The sequence below is a fragment of the Trachymyrmex cornetzi genome, unplaced genomic scaffold, assembly GCF_001594075.2.
Source record: "Trachymyrmex cornetzi isolate Tcor2-1 unplaced genomic scaffold, Tcor1.1 scaffold223, whole genome shotgun sequence".
NCBI lineage: Eukaryota > Metazoa > Arthropoda > Insecta > Hymenoptera > Formicidae > Trachymyrmex > Trachymyrmex cornetzi.
This window is the reverse complement of record NW_017296881.1, coordinates 3,702,775-3,719,378: the sequence shown is the minus strand read 5'-3', so window position 1 is coordinate 3,719,378 and position 16,604 is coordinate 3,702,775. Positions and strand designations below refer to the sequence as shown.

General features: G+C 34.1%; 2 protein-coding genes across 8 annotated transcripts in view; one reads left to right on the top strand and one right to left on the bottom strand.

Annotated features, from left to right (window-relative positions):
* Positions 1–281: 281 nt before the first annotated feature.
* Positions 282–5,205, top strand: LOC108760214 (uncharacterized). Of its 6 annotated transcripts, none has more exons than XM_018506033.1 (11): positions 282–337; positions 662–742; positions 1,198–1,476; positions 1,539–1,738; positions 1,823–2,195; positions 2,536–2,911; positions 3,088–3,373; positions 3,439–3,879; positions 3,937–4,040; positions 4,645–4,777; positions 4,852–5,203. In XM_018506033.1, exons 2-11 carry the CDS (start codon positions 688–690, stop codon positions 5,095–5,097), a joined length of 2,493 nt encoding a protein of 830 aa, XP_018361535.1. In that variant the 5' UTR covers positions 282–337; positions 662–687; the 3' UTR covers positions 5,098–5,203. The 6 variants fall into 6 exon arrangements, with proteins under 6 accessions (XP_018361535.1, XP_018361534.1, XP_018361533.1 ...); XM_018506032.1 differs by having other exon boundaries at positions 288–401; XM_018506031.1 differs by having other exon boundaries at positions 288–413.
* Positions 5,206–6,947: 1,742 nt separating this feature from the next.
* The window catches only part of LOC108760299 (protein FAM13A), a 43,700-nt gene continuing 34,043 nt past the window's right edge, over positions 6,948–16,604 (bottom strand). For both annotated transcript variants that reach the window (XM_018506162.1, XM_018506161.1), the window contains exons 5-11: positions 15,340–15,510; positions 14,166–14,307; positions 13,575–13,808; positions 11,909–12,118; positions 9,831–10,475; positions 9,509–9,744; positions 6,948–9,027 (exon numbers count right to left, since the gene is read on the bottom strand). In XM_018506162.1, the coding sequence (XP_018361664.1) occupies positions 8,814–9,027; positions 9,509–9,744; positions 9,831–10,475; positions 11,909–12,118; positions 13,575–13,808; positions 14,166–14,307; positions 15,340–15,510 (1,852 nt within the window). In that variant the 3' untranslated portion in view covers positions 6,948–8,813. The remainder of the gene's footprint in view (positions 9,028–9,508; positions 9,745–9,830; positions 10,476–11,908; positions 12,119–13,574; positions 13,809–14,165; positions 14,308–15,339; positions 15,511–16,604) is intronic.

Genomic DNA, 16,604 nt, shown 5'->3' with positions numbered 1-16,604 from the left:
TAATAATAATACGAAAGTCTGAATTCGCGATTCGAGAACAAATGTTACGAAACGGCAAATTAAATTTTGAGGTAAATTTGATTTTTTTAAGTATTTGTGATGATTTCACTTCTTTTAATAAAATTTCAAAGAACACATATACAGATTCTAATTTTGGTTGTCGTCACTACATCAAAACTTTTACATTTTCGTTGTCAAACCATGTCAAACTGTGTAAAAGTTGAATTTGCCTCTTTATGAATTTTTCAAAACAAAGAAGAATGCGTGCGACAAGAGAACGATGTGATCGTCCAACGTGTTGTGTAACTGTAACCTACGTATTATTTTTTTTAATTTTGTACGTATATTTTGTATGTATGTATTGTGAGACATAAATCATCATTTTTGAAACGACAAAAACAGTGTAATTTAATGTAAATTTTGAATAATGCATGTGAAATTTGATTGTATATTAAATTGCGAGAAATTATGAAAGTTAAGAAAAATTTGATTTAACCAACATGAACGTTTATGACGATATAAGTGAAACTTTTGGTAATGAATTAATAAATGAATAATAAAACGTGATAGATGAACATCTCAAAAAAAGTCTAGAGTGGAATCCCATACTTAACAATTGATTTTTTAATTTCTATATATTATGTCATATTTTTGCTTTCAGAATTACCTCTGAAAAATCAATTCGAAATGCAATCATGCAAAATAGATGAATCAGAAAGCAGACCAAACATCGCATTAAAAAGTATTATCATTTATAAAAATCAATTTTTTTTTATATTTATATATTGACATTATATTATATTAATTTTTATCTATTAATATTTTTATCTATTAATGTTATGCTGAGATTAGTTTCAAACTCCTCGATAATTCTTCCAAATTCTAGACTTTCCGAAAGCTTTTTATATAAAAAATGTATACAATTGTTAAAGAATTCTCAAAATTAAGAGTTAAAATTTTACAAATTAAAAGCCTATGAGAGTGCAATGCAATAATTGTTGAGCATAAATTTCAACTTGTTATGTATCATACATAAGTTACATTGATTATATTACAAGTTTCATCCGACGAATAACAAGATGAAATTTGTAAGCAACGATTATATTACGCTGCAATTTCATAGCCTTTCAATTTGTAATATTTTAATACGGAAAATAAATAATTTAAACAATGCCAGCTATTATTAACTTCATTTAGGGATCGGACTGGAATTGGATAAAGCGGAGACCAAATGCTTCACGTTAAAATCAGAGTTAAATTACATGATGGATGTTTGTCGAAAAGCTCAAATGGAAACAAAAGGAAGTAAAGAAGCTTCTAACATTTCATCAATAATGTCATTTAAAAATTCAGATTCGAAGTCTTCATTTGAACATAATGACTATAACAGCGAAATTATGGATGTCAATAGAACTACAAACTGTAACATTTCTCAGAGAATTTATGACATGGAATTGAAAGCTGAAGAAAATTTTGGTAAAAATTTTTTCTGGAATTTTAAAATCAGTCTGTATATTTAAACATCTATGTTTCTGTAGATGCGTTTAATTTGAGTCCAGAATCTGCACAGTTTTCACCTAGAAAAAGCATAAACGATGATGATACAATCGAGAGATCTGAGAATTTGATGGAGGGAAGTCAAAAAGGATTATTGAACGTTACAATTGCACCGAAAACTCAATTAGATAAGAAACTTCCTCGTTTGATAATAATGCCAACTCAGAAGATGGAAGAAGATGTACGAGATTATGCTTTATATATGTACATGCGTATTTTAAGAGTATATATATTTTTATACTTATGAGCTCGATGATACAAATAGGCGAGTAAAGAATATGAAAGTTATTACTTTCCGTCGAAAATGTCTCTCGAGCGAATGACATTACAAGCTGGCGACGAGAGTTATATCAACGCAACGCCGTGCTCTGCGAGGCCAGGCGTCAAAGATGTTGAAGGTGTTGAAGATCCAAAATTGAATTTGAATACGCTGAATACCACAAAAGCCAGACGATTGGTGAAAAGTAGATCAAAAACGGGGAGAAACGAAATGAACTCCGTGTGCAGGGCGGATAACGCGGTGTCTAAAGTACGGAAGAGAAAGACGAAGTTACGAAGTTCCATTTCCAAGAGCACAGTTACTACCAGAGACACTGGTTTTATTGGTAGAAAAGAGTCGAAGAGGCGCCGGTATAAAGGTAAAAAATCACACACAGCACATTTTTTCCAAGGGATGTCCTGGAAACGCCCTTAGGATGTAGGACGTCCCTTGGAGATCTGGGTATCGATCGTGTAATTTTTTCTCTAAAGCGGAAATGTGAAAAGTGAAAATTTTTATATATGTATGTACATAAACACAGAGCATACAAAAAATGTTCACTTTCCATGTTTCTGCTCTTGGGAAAAAATTACATGATTGATCCTCTTGGAGACCTTGGAGTCGAGTTTATGTACAGTCTGTCTACATATATGTTTACAATTATATTGTGCTCGTCATCAGAGATAAATCTCTGTTATTTGTGGTAATTTTTGACACAGGCCTTGTCATTAATTGTCAACCTCTCATCAATCGCTCATCAAATGCTCATCAACCGATCCATCAACCATCATCCAATCCGCCAATGCATGTGAAGAAGTCCAATAATGTCGTGGAGATTTTTCATAATACTAAATTGAAGAATAACAATTTCGGAGTGTCCATTAAACACCTTAAGGACGATGGAGCTAAGTATGAAAAAAAACCGCATCTTCCTGATGAAACCAAGGAAAATCCAAAGAGAATTCAAGAGACAATGTTGAGTTCAAAAGATAGACATTCTGAAAATGTTACTCAGAAATGTGAATCCCACGACAAGAAAAATGAACCGGATCGTTGTCTTCAGATGTTAAATCATCAAAACAATACATTGTCAGAGTAATTGCATAATAGTACTTATAGTTACCATAATCGTTATGTTATCATAATTACTCTCTAGTGTGTGATGGTTAACATAATTATTTATATATTTCTATTACCATTATTATTATTATTATTTATCTCAAATTTCTATCATCATTACTTATTGAATTTTGAATCTTTTTCTCTCATAGAGCGAAGCCCGAGATCACGCAAGAACAAGACAAATCAGAAAAGCAGATCCATTCCATACACAACGATTTTAGTCCACTGGCACAGGATGAAACGCAACAGTGCAAACGAACTTTCAACAGATACGACGATCCATTGTTCACGCCTAACTACGAGATGCCGACTTTGGCGTCGAAGTTAAAACGCTCGAGCAGATCGTACTTCAGCGGGTTTAATTTCCAAAATATTCCGTTTGTGGTGGGAACTTCGGTGACCCCGAGTCACAATCTCGGATTGAATATTCAACAAGTGAGCTGGCGAAACTCAGCGAAAAGCAGCGGGTTATCTAAAAAAAACATCCTCCTGAAACGTAGGTGTTGAGCGTGATGAAGACGAGACAGCCGAGCACGAGCGATGTCACCCCGTTATTAATCCGCAAAGTCAGCAGAGGCATGAGGCCGATGTCGGTTCTTCTGGGCCAGATGGACGGTCACTACGAGGGATCCGTCCCCAACGTGAGCTCGCAAATGACTGGAATGCTTAAATTTAACAGCAGGGAAAACCTCGGTCGAGATAAAAGATTGTCCATGTTTAATTTACACGTGGGAAAGACGCAAAGTGGTCGTATGCCAAAGACGTTCACGAATGCAGAAATTATTTTTGAAAAAGACAATAATGTTTCTAAACAGCTTTGTAAAGAGAAAGTTGATTCTTCCAATCATAAGACTAAACAGCAATCTTCTTCTGCTGTGAGCAAAAGAGACACTCCGACGAATCCTAAAATTCAACAAGGAACTTCGAGGATATCGTTAAAGGTAAATCGCATTCTAGCAGTTTGTTTTGAAACATATTATAACATGTTGATGTCGTAGAGTAATATTGGCGATCATAAAATGCGTATTCCTGATTCGCACAATTCTAAGGAGATACGTGACGTCCTGGTCAATCTTCACGATCAATTTGAAGAGATGAACAAGTGAGTGTGTTGGGTCTATTAAAGGATCCTGTATTGATTAAATTGAGTCCCGGTGAAGTGAGTTACGGTTTTCACATATAAATTAGATTATAATATAATGAATAAAAGATGTTATAGATACAAGGCTCAATGCCCTAATAGCACAGATCTCCAAGGGACGTTCCAAAGAATATTCAAAGGATATCCCTATGTCCTAAGAGCGTTCGCCAGAATAAAGTGTACTATTTGGGTAATGACTAGTTTTTTTTAACTATGATGTAAAAATGTAAAACTTGTGCTCATAAAGGAGCACCTTGATACGTCGCAGTTCAAAAACTATTCATTATTGCTCTGTGTCTATGATATCTTTTGTTTACCATATTATAAGTTACACATTAGGGTATTAGATTTAGATTCCCTCCCAAGTGCTATCTACTGCAGGTATCAATTTATTCTTGTTGTTTACCGAATATTAAACAAGGATAAAATGATATCTGAGTGACTTGGATGGGAATTTGAACATAGCTTTATAGTAAAAATTAACTCATTTCACCAAAGCTCAATTTCTTATAGGAGTCCTTTAAAAATAATTTTGATAGATATATTATACTTATGTTTTTTATAGAAAATATGAGAGATTACGATCAGAAGTGGACAAGTCCAACGATAAATCTTTAGCGAAGGAATTGTCCGCTCTGGAGAAGGAACTCAATGTCAAGGAAGAAGAAATCAACGCTGTTGTTGGTCTCTACAAAGAGGTAAAAGCCATTATTGAATATTCATATATTCCGTAATCATGCATACATTGTTTTCAATGACAATGCAAAAACAGGTAATGACGCTGAAACAGCAAATGAAGACATTGCACGAAAGAAACAGTCTGGTTTGCATCGCGACCGAGTTGACCAAGAGAACCAACAAGGATTCTTTTCCAATATCTATTATACCTGAAAAATCGCAGATTTTTGGTCGAAGAAAAATGTTCAATGCCACACGAGAGCCGCCCGTTTCTATGCAGCTAACTGCGTTATTACGGCAGATTCAAACTTTTCATAAGCAATTGCAGCTCGTGTCGTAACGTCACATCGAGTCACGATAAAAGAGCAAGAAAATGGAATAAAATTGGAGTTATTTTTATCAAACTGCCTACACATTGATATAGCGAAATTTTAGTATTTCCTAAAGATTTCCGCAGGATAGAGGACATTAATTTTCTTCCAGGATACGAAAAACATATTTAAAAACACGTTCGGATTTCCCAAGTGGTCTCATGTATTATTTTATTCTTGTTTAACATTTAAGGTGAGTTCCATTTTGCGCTCATAACGCTTGTAAGTATTATTTGTCACCCCTAGTGAACAATAAGAATGAAATGATATACCTCGAATGGAAAATCCAAACATAGAACGTTGAGAGGTGTTTCTACTCTTTTCTTCTTCAGGGTGATAAAAAAGAACGAACATTTTCAGCAGATCATATTCCATTTTATTCAATTCTGTCTACTACCCCATAATAATGTGTATTATTCGTTCGTATGCGTGTTACGATTGTAATTCATGTATACGCAGCTCTCTGCCTTGTGTGTATGTGTGTATGTTTATGTGTATACCTCTATACATATAATATATTTATATATATGTATATACACACAGAATCAACATGTGTGTAAAACGCCGAAGGTGGTTTTCTTAGGACTCCTGCTAGAGACGGATTCATCGTCGTCGCGGCTTCCACGGTCGATTGTAATTTTGTCAGTTGCAGCTACGTACGACGATATCCAAGAGAAATTGAATGTTACGCTACTGATTTCTTTTTTTTACGCTTTTTTAATTTCTTTCTGTCGTAAGATTCTAATCTCTCTAGATATGTTCGTAGATCATGTGATCCGCATGGCGTATCTAGCGTTCTTTCTTTTTTAGTACTAATTAAACGATTCGTAATCTAGCCTGTTTCTTAGCTTCGCTAAATAAAGTGATTTTTGCTTCCCTCTGTATTCTGGCTTCTTTTCAAAAGTATTCCTGCTTATCTCTCTCTCTCCCTTCCTTTCAAAGCGTCTACACAGAATCACGCGATCTATTCTTATGCGTTAAAGATACTATCCGCTACAAAATGTATCTTAGTTAACGTTAATATAAAATGTTATCTTAGATCTATATATATATATATATATATATGTATATATATATACGATAATACTAATTTGCTCTCTCTCTTTCTTACTAGTGGAGGGCGCTTAGGTGCACCCGCGAGAAATAAAAACATTCCTGTGGGCATCAAATACAAAATTAATTTTCTCTCGTGAACAGCGCAGTCCTTTTGGCAGTACGGATGGAGGACAACAGTTCTGTGACGAACGCGGAAATGATCTCGTCACGGCAATAAAGTGCTCTTACTGTCGCACATTTTTGTTGCTACATATCAAATGATGGAGTAATTATAAAATGGCAACAGATAAGACAAACTTAATTTCAAGGATTGTCCAATCAACAAAGTGATATATCCTTGTTGGATTTCTTAATCAAGTCAATATTTATATTCAAATATTTATTTTTATATTCACTCCAATTATTGATGCGTCTATAAAAAATCCATTTTCTTACTTCTCCTTGTATTCTCTAAGATTACTCTGTCTCCAACCGTTCTTTCGAAAAAGGACTCTGCTTTATGCTATCGACATCGCTATAAGATCTTCTGAAGATATTGCCGACTTCAATCATCTCTTGCAAAGAAAACAGCGGAAAAATCATCTCCCTTTATCTCGGTCTTCTACAAAATTGTTTTCACAAAAGGAAGAAGAAAATAGAAACGGAACCAAGTACTCCACACACACATTCTCCCATCTTAACGCAAATATATCTCTCATTATATCACAGACTAAAAAATGCTTTGGTCTAAAGAATTGTCTTGTTCTTTTTTTGTTTTTTTTTCACTCGCTTTTGTTAATTAGAACGAACACGCATTTACGTGTTCGCGACTGGCTTCGCTGCCGCGCGTCGGTGTACAATTATTTTCAAAAATGTTAATTTTTGCCTGCAGGAATACGAAATCAGTGAATCATTCATCAATTTTCGTTTTCTGCTTGATATCGAAAAGCTTAAAACCACCGCGGCCTTTGTGTCTCAATTACATATCAGAACTTTCAAATCTGAAACAGTGGCTGATTTCGTCAGTGTCATGGTAAAATGAGAAAAAACACCTTCGGCGCAGTTGCAACTTATCGTCAGTGAAATTCGCAAAGCATTTCTTTCATATTAGTCGGCATACGGTAGAACTCAAGCCATTAGCACCCTTGATTCTCGAGATTCTATGTGAAAAAATCGATCCAAGTGGAATTTTAAGGCGTTTTTACGATAGTAGTCCCTAGTCGGTTGTGTGTGTATACATTGCGAACGGCCTTAAAATCGTACTTGTACAAAAATATAAACGCAAAAATCAACGAGCTTCTCTTAGTGAATATTCTTTTTTTTCTCTCTCTTTTAATACGTTATTAAGATCGTAACATTTTATAGTACTCTACAATATTACAACATGTGATATCTCTTACAAGGTACTTATATAATACGAGTATAACCCCACAGATTCGTTCTTTACTCTTTCAGCATTAGACTTCAGCGATTTATTTAAAATGATAAAATAAATATCGGGTCCATTATAAACATGTTAATCATTATATGGATATCCGCTCTCTCCTATCTTTTCTTTTTCAAGTCTTATTGATCTTACGATAATCATCAAATTTATCGTCAGTGAGAAAAATTCGACTCTTTACGAGCAATAAACTAAACACGTTTCTCACAATTGTATGATATACGTCGTTATATTTGTCGGAAAAATCTTGATTTGTTTTAACGATTCAAAATGACAAGTTGGACTTCCGTTCGTTCGATATATGTTCTTGCATTAACCGTTATAAAACTTGATACTTTAAGTACAAACAAGTTTAGAAATCTTTGCAACAAATATATATATATATATATACATATAAAATATAAGTACATTTTTTAATACATTTATAACTGATCAATTTCATGAATTGTAAATGTATCAAAATAAGCATCCAATTTCTCGTTAGTGTCAAAAATGTATCATTAATGCTGCATATACAATGAAATGAATGGAGGACAATCAAATGGAAATCTTCCATTGCAAACGAATACATTAAATACAAAATGAACAAGATGCACGCGATTATATCATCGAACAATTATTTTATATTACGTCGTATTCAGTTTAAGTTGTAGAATTATTAGCGCTTAAAGAGTTCAAATGTACTACCATGATATCATGTTTTTATTCTGTAGACATACTATTGCTCACTATAAGTTGTTCGTTTATGTCTTTCGATATATCGATTATGTTGATCAAAAACGATGTTGTAAAAAAGATGCATTACTTTAAACATTGAAAACATTCGGTATTATTTTCCCAGCGTCGTAACGCAAACGGAATCTGCGATCGAAAAAAAACCGTATAAGAGGATATACGGCACGCATGATTTTATGAAAGCGAAGTAAATCCTACACTAGAATGTATTATTCACTTTCATGTTTTTGTTCTCGAAATCTTTTGATTTTATATGATAAATTCTCGTTGCGTTACAGTAGTATTCTTCGTTCAGGCAGATATTGCTTCTCTTCAGGCCTTTTTAATCATGACCGCATAATGCTAAAATTGCAGATGGTGATGAATGTGCCTGCGACAGCTGTATCTTCTTACAGACATTTAAAGACCATTTAAAGTTTCAACAATGTTGTTTCAAATCAGTTCTTCATTATTCGTGAATTAAATACTACGTCAAGCCTTTTTGGCTATGAGGGCGTCAATCAGTCTCAATTTCGCTTTCGCCTGCTTGTATGATTCATACACGGTAGTGACTTGCGGTCCACGATCCTCACGTTGCATACGGCGGCCAGCTCGAGCTTCAAATTGCGCTTCTAATTCTTTCAACGCTCTACGAAGCCGCTTCTTCTCCTCTCGAGTAGCCCGTTGTTGTATCAGTAATTCTTCTCTGTAAAAAAAAGGAAATAACGTTTAACGAAAATTGTCAGCAAATACGTTTTAGTTAAATGTTTTTTTATTAGAAATAATTTCTAATGTTTTTATTTTATAAATCTTTTTTGAGAGAATAAGTATATAATTAATCCTCCGTCTATAATCTTATTTTTCTCCCGATTTGCAACCTATTATTTTGTTGTTATAGATTTTTAAATATGAAAAAATTCAGAATTACTTTTCAACATCTCTATTACATTATCAAATAGTTTTAACAAAATACTTTAAGAGGGGAAATCGAATTCCTTCTTTATTTTGGAGAAATTTCAAAATAAAATTTCATGAGTATCAAAAGACTTAGATTGCAGAGAAAAGACAGAATCATAAGTAAATAGAGCCTAAAAAAGTATATATTGAAAGTGTTAATTTAATATTTTTTTATATATTTATATGTGTATAACAACTTCGTATTATATATAATTTTAATCTAAACTTACTGAGGAAGAGCGTGAAGACCTTCACCGGCATCGCTACTGCTATGCTGGCTATCGCTATCAGTTGGCAATTGATCTACGGGATCGATACAGTCCAAGATGCCTCGATGTGACATATCAGGCTCGCTGGCTCTTCTATCAGTCTCTACAGGATTTCCTGGAAGATTCGATGACGTAAAATCCATCGTTTCGTGCTCTAGGATCGTGGCCAGTTCGGTAACGCTGTCCTTATTTTTGCTCTACAACATGTACAGAACACATTGTCATTTTACTCCAAAAATTTATTTTAAATTATATTTAGTTAACAATAATTAATTGTTCTTACCGCGCCCGCTCTAATGAGCAGTCTCTTTAAAGTCCTGTATCGGTCGTATAATGGTCGAACAACTGATCTGTCTTCCTTAGAAACTGGCCTGCCGAAAGTGTTTTCAATGTGGAGTAATGCTTTCTGCACAGCCGTCTTTTCATCTAATAATTGATCGTAACTGAGTTCGTCCATGTTATCGGGCCGGTTGTACTTAATACGCTTCTCGCTAAGTTTTTTCTCCGCTTCCTTGATCACTTCCTCTATTGTCTGAGATTTCTCGTGGCCATTGTTGTTGTTTATGGGACTGCCGGTAATATTCAGTCGATTGTTGGCATTGGCTAGAAGCGCACCTATTGGATCTTCCTTCAATAATTTGTGTTCTTTCCGAAGCTTATTTAGCTCCGTGCACAGCCGTTTGATGTCGCGATTGCTCATTTTGTCAGAATGACTCGGTCGATAGCCAAAGTTTTCCTCAAACTCATCCTCATACTTTTTGATCTTCTTCTTCAGACCGTTAATATGCTTTGCAAGATTTTTTAGTCCCATTTCCGATGGACTAAGTGTATTTGATTGTATTTCCTCTTCGGAGTAAAATCTCCTGGGGAGCAACAGCGAGTTTCTTGGCGAGAGCATAGCTTCCACTCGAGCGTCCGCGGCTTCTTCCTACAAATTCCAATTGATACATATAATTAATATACGTAAAAAAGTTTAAACATTTATTTTTTATAAAAATCTTGACTTGTATATAGGATGTCCCATTTTAAATAATGCATTAAGATTTTTCGAAAACTATGGTAGATACGGAAAAATGTTTCAAACAAAAGTTGCATGATTCGGAGGAAGATATAAGAAGGCACCATTGATTTGATCTTGGGTGGCGTCGCCAAGGTCAGGTCAAAGTCACGTCGATTTTTAAAAAATGAAATCTCCTATTTTTCATCACATACTCTTGTAGCTCAAGAGCTCTTTTCAAAACACTATAATAAAATATTTTTCTTTAAATGCTTTTTGTATTATGAGAATTCAAAGTTACAGTATCGCCGGTATTAGCATTACGCGATGTGTCAGATTATTCCTCTTATTTTCAATTTTACATTAAAAATTCATTTTTACGTTAAAATGAAAATAAAAAGTACAATCTCCAATGGCTTTGATCTTGACAAATGTTATCCAGGACATGATCCTGAACAGCATTCAAGAGGTTTTAACCGTTAGCCGGACACCTTGCGTAATATTAATGTCAGCGGTATTGTAACTTTCAAGCCTTATAACTCGAAAAGTATGCAATGAAATATAACTTTATTGCAGTGTTTTGAAAAGCTCTTGACACCAGCTATTACATTCTGCCATCAAAAATAGGATGTTTCGTCAAATCAATGGTACCTTCTTATGTCCCTCTAAAATCATACAACTTTTATTTAAAACATTTTTCCATATCTACCATAGTTTTAGAGAAATCTTAATGCATTATTTAAAATGGGATATCCTGTATATAATTTTTTCTGTATATCTCTATTCACATAATTCTTAGAGTGCTATTACATGAAAAGTGTGGAAATGCGGAAGACAGAATTAACTAAACTTTACTAAATTTCTGCGTTTCCGCGCGTTCTGTTCCGGCTGTTTTGATCTCCTAATATTACATGGAGCACAATTTTCGCGGAACGGTATAGTGACAAATACACTTTTGTATTCATTAAAAAATTGTGTTTACTTAATTCATGGCAATTTTTATTAATATGCTTATCTTTTCAGCTTATGTATTGAATATAAGCATTTTAATCAATAAATACCATTAAAAATTAATAATTTCTAATTTCCCATTCCGCTTTTCCGCTCAAATTGTGTGTTCCATGTAATATTAGCAGATCAAAACAGACGGAACGGAACATGTGGAAACGTGGAAATCTAGAGTAAAGTTTAGTTAATTTCGTCTTCCGCGTTTCCACGATTTGTGTAATGACACCCTTAATCTTTAAGTTAAAATTACATTTAATTGTTAATTATTTTGTGTAGTATAATTTCTCAATAATTATCATATTACAAACTCTAATTTTTAATTAATTTAGATATTATATAAAATTAAATATATCTACATTTCCTTCTAAATGTTGAAAGCCCCAATTAGTCAAACTGGGATTATTAACGTCCTCGTGATCGACGGTCGGTGGACGAGCTGGCGAAGGTGATCTGCTCGGTCCGCTGCTCAACATCTCCAAGAAGCTTTGAGCTGGGGAGCCATTATGACTATTAGGACTCGGTGACACATTGGAGATGTACATATTTTCAGATTCCTCTTCGTTTTCCTAAAAAAATTAAACTCTTAATTTTTCTTATCAAATGTAATTCGTGATATGCAGAATATAAATTATTTTAAGCATCGCAATATTATCGCTACAACATCTGTAAAGTCCTATTACCACTAAAAATGTCACAAAGAGTAAAGTATAAGTGATTGACCACGATATAGTCATGGAGTCTGTTCTTTTTAGTTAAACTTTTAGCACGGTTTATTTTTTCTCTTAATAAGAAATTAACAAAGGGCAAATGAGAGTAAATAAATAACTGTGCGGTTAAAGGTGTGCTATTAAATGTTTTAATAATATGTAAGACAATTATATATATACTTCTTAATTAAGTTCCGTTATCTTTTTCTCTCCAACGTAGAGAGAAAAGGAAGAAAGATGAACTGTGCAAGAATTTTAGCTAAAAAGAACAGATCTATGGTGGAAGAAGCAAAGTGTAAAGACTATCGCACATGAAATGCATAACAGAGCATAAGCATAACATAAGACTGCTGGACCAATGAGCATCTAGCATAATGTCGCCATATTGATTTACATAAGATGCTCATTGGTTTAGCAGCCTTATGTTATGCTTATGCTCTGTTATGCATTTCATGTGCGATAGCCCTAATAATGCGCATAATGCTAATTGCGCATGTTCTTCTACGTTATGACCAACCAATCAAATACTAGTCAAAATTAATGTTCCTATAATAAAAGTTAGAACAAACCACCGCCATTAATAGCCAAATACTACAGACTGTAGATGAATAGCCCAATACTATTACAGAGACTATAGATGATATACAGAAAATATGACACATCAAACATATCTTCTTCCACTATGGATACAGTGATTGACCATTTGCTACGAATTTGTCTACATATTAAAATCCAAGTCGAATTAATAGCTAATTTCACAACATAGTAATAACTGGTCCCTGTCCTATACTTGGGAAAGAAGAGAATACATTAATCAATTTCAATTTCTGAATTTTTTCTTCTTTATTTTGATGGTATTACTAATAGTCAATCACTGTCTTTTTTCTGTTCAATAACTGTCAAACTTGTGGTCAATAACTATCATTTTCTGAATAAAAGTTTCTACTGTTGCAAAAAATAAAAAACATGGTCTTATCCAAAGTTTTTTATATTTGACATATTCTTTGAACCTTACTTAACATTTGCTTTGCATTAAATTCAAATTTCAAATAATTTAAATAGTGATTACAGTGATTATATTAAATTTCAGTTAAGTGGTCAATCACTGTACACTTTATCCTATATAATTTGCGAGTTTCATGATTAGACCAAAATTTAATTATGCTAATTTTAGGAATGCAACTTTTATGAAATATCGGAATTTATTTTACTGGAATTAAATTTTAATCAAAATTAACTTTTTAACATCACATAATATTATATACGAGACTAAATATTAATTAACGTTTCTTTTTTAATGAAAGATTTTATTTACCTTACTGGAACTCTGGTCAGTATCTGGGATTCTGTGCACTCTTCTCCTGCGTGCTTGTCTTCTACCTCTCGGGGTAAGACTTCTACTAAAGCGTTCGCTATTTCTCAATTTTTCGGCGTCGCAATCATATTTTTCAGTCGCTACAACTACCTCACACGGTGACGGTACTGACGACGATTTTTTCGACACTGGTGAAACGTTGGTTCTCTCATGGAGCGGTAATCCGCCACATCTCTGTGCCACATCAAATCACGAATCAATTAGCAATCAAAAGTTTATATTTTACTTATAATAAAATTGTGCAACTCTAAAAATATTAATTTATTATATATCAAAACATACTTTCTATATTAATACATAAAATGAAATAATTAATGTATTATACGATAATTAAACTTTTGATACATTTGATAATGAAATAAAAGAACGTTTATTAATAGATAATTAGTTCCATTAGAAATACTTTTCTAGAATTATATATAAAGTAGGTCTCATATATTTAATAATTTAATAAAAATTATACAAAATATTATACAAAAATATCAATTTTTTTTTAGAGTCGAACCTTAACTATTGCGATTATATACTCACCACACCGTGACCCATGTCTTGGCCGAGTTGCGATAAAATGTGCAAATGTTCCTGGCTATTGAAATCTTCGTGGCTGCTCACACGTCTGATCGTATCCGCGACGTCGGTGGGACTGTCAAGAACACGTTCTTCACTGCTACTCCTGAAAGGCATAGTCGTGGCATTCTATGTACAATTCTAAATTCGCCGCAACGCAATACTAGTAAAGACAAACAGTGCTCGCAAACGTATCCATAAAATTCAAGTCGTACGAAAACTTAGTAAATGGACATTTTACATTTTTGCACCGCGATAATTCTTGTATGCAAATTTATATTCAATACTTATTGTTACAGTAATAAATTAAGAGTTACACAGTTTCATAACACGCGAATGAGAGAAATCAACACTAATTGTAAATGAAATTCGGAATAATTTATCAAGTAATCTTTTACCGCATGTGTAAAACGCTCTCACAGTTATTACACTTAACAGACCATTACATTTTATAATTAACACGACATAATTAACACGACATTTAAAATAAACAGCAAATGTTTTGGAGAAAATTGTGACATCTAAGCGCGCGATAAAATTTACATAAATCATGAAATTGATTTCATCAATAAATAATAATTCAATCCAATTCAAAACGTTTTTGTCGAAACATAATGTTTAGCGACATCAAAATTCACTAACAATATAGGTAAATTTTTACGAATTGCTCAAACCGGCTGTTTCAGCGACAAAAAGGATCACGTGATCAAAATTGACGAATATCAAGCATCCATTTTGATCACGTGATCCTTTTTGTCGCTGAAATAGCCGGTTAGAGCAGCTCGTGAAAATTTACCTTAAGATCAAATTAACTCTCGAACACACATGAGTTTCTCAGAGCCAATCGAAATTTCACTTGCTCCGTACACGAAGAAAAGAAAAGCGAGGAATTTTATTTTATAACTTAACAATATAAAAACTTTTTGGCATTACAATCTATGCAAGTATATTTCTAGATCTCATAACTTCAAAATAAAAAAAAGAGTCTAAAAATATTTATCTAAATTGAACTTACAGTGGATTTTCCAGACCCATAGGGTGTTTTCAGAATTTTTCGGAACGGTGTGTGTTCTAGAGTTAAGAATATTATGAATGACATTAAAGGATCTGTATGATTTTAGTATGCAATTATAAATACCTTATTAGCTTCCGTTCTTGGCAGCAGGATTCGCGACGTTCCTTGCGCTTACGCGGTTTCAGTGCACAGAGCAGGGACGCACCCTCGGAGTCCTTCGGCTCGTCTCTCGTATCCTTGCAAATCTTACAGTCGCCGGCAGGTACCAAGCCGTTCACCGTATTCTCACGAATACTGTAGCCATACAGGGACAGAGAAGAAAAAAAGAAACCAGGTCAGATCGTAGAAACAAAGCGCGACGATCTTGAAGGTGTCAACCTTCGAACCTTAATCGACTGCCGTTTGAGTCAGTCGGCCGTAGTAAAAGCACCGTTTACGAGCGCGGATATGAGACTGCGGAAACGAGCGAAACGTCGCTATGTTAAAAAAAAATACGGTAAGAATTCCGAGTCGCGAAATTAAAAAAAAAAAGAAGTTAAAAGGTAAAATTAATTTGTCACGCCGGTTGAACGTAGCGAATCGCACTTACTCTCGATAGTGGGTGTACTGAGTTTTCCATTCACGCAGAATACTATATAGTCTCCGTTTTTTTTTCCACCGTTAACGTCGGATAAAGCGATCTATCGTGTTACACTGTGTCATACGTAGGATGCGTGATGACAGACGCGACGAACAACGGAGAGGCAAAGAAACTGTCTAGCTATAACAATATAATCATGAGCAAGACACTCGAGAACAATGCGAAGCACGTACAGTAATTAGACTAATGCGGCATGTTTACCCTGCATTTAGACATCAAACAAGAAAACAGTAATTACAAACGGCTGGCTCAGGTGTCGAGCTTCAATAGGTAAGAGCCACTATCGCGTTTAGTTTTCTTATCACTTCAAAATACAAACCGGATTCGACCGGCTGAAGCGCGTTTGCGTGCACGGGAAAAAATATCGTTCGCATCCTTGCGGGTTATTGCTATAATAACGCGACGTAATTGCAACCCGCGGACCGTACCGAGGGTAGTTTCCTGGTGAATAATGTCCTCGCGCGGCGCGATGTGAAAAGAGTACACGACTACTAATTGTGTGCCATTAAAAAATCATAATGGACCAATAAAAATCACGAAATATCTATTTCACATTCTCGGCTCTGAGGAATATGATGCTGGGTCACTAGGTTGCTTCAATGCAAATACAGGCAACAATCGGAAAATTGTTGAAAGTAAATAAATAACTATTATCTTATAACAAAAATGGACGGAATAAAATAAACTATTCTACAAAGAAATTTGTCATTTTAGCAAAAGAAAACATACATAAACATTATTAAGACTT

What these genes read in the sequence shown, in the direction of transcription:
- LOC108760214 (XM_018506028.1), top strand. Translation starts at nt 501, where the DNA reads ATGAACGTTTATGACGATATAAGTGAAACTTTTG. An exon ending in ACCAAACATCGCATTAAAAA is followed by an intron (nt 743 to 1,197) that starts GTATTATCATTT and finishes AACTTCATTTAG; the next exon opens with GGATCGGACTGGAATTGGAT. An exon ending in TTGTTGGTCTCTACAAAGAG is followed by an intron (nt 4,778 to 4,851) that starts GTAAAAGCCATT and finishes ATGCAAAAACAG; the next exon opens with GTAATGACGCTGAAACAGCA.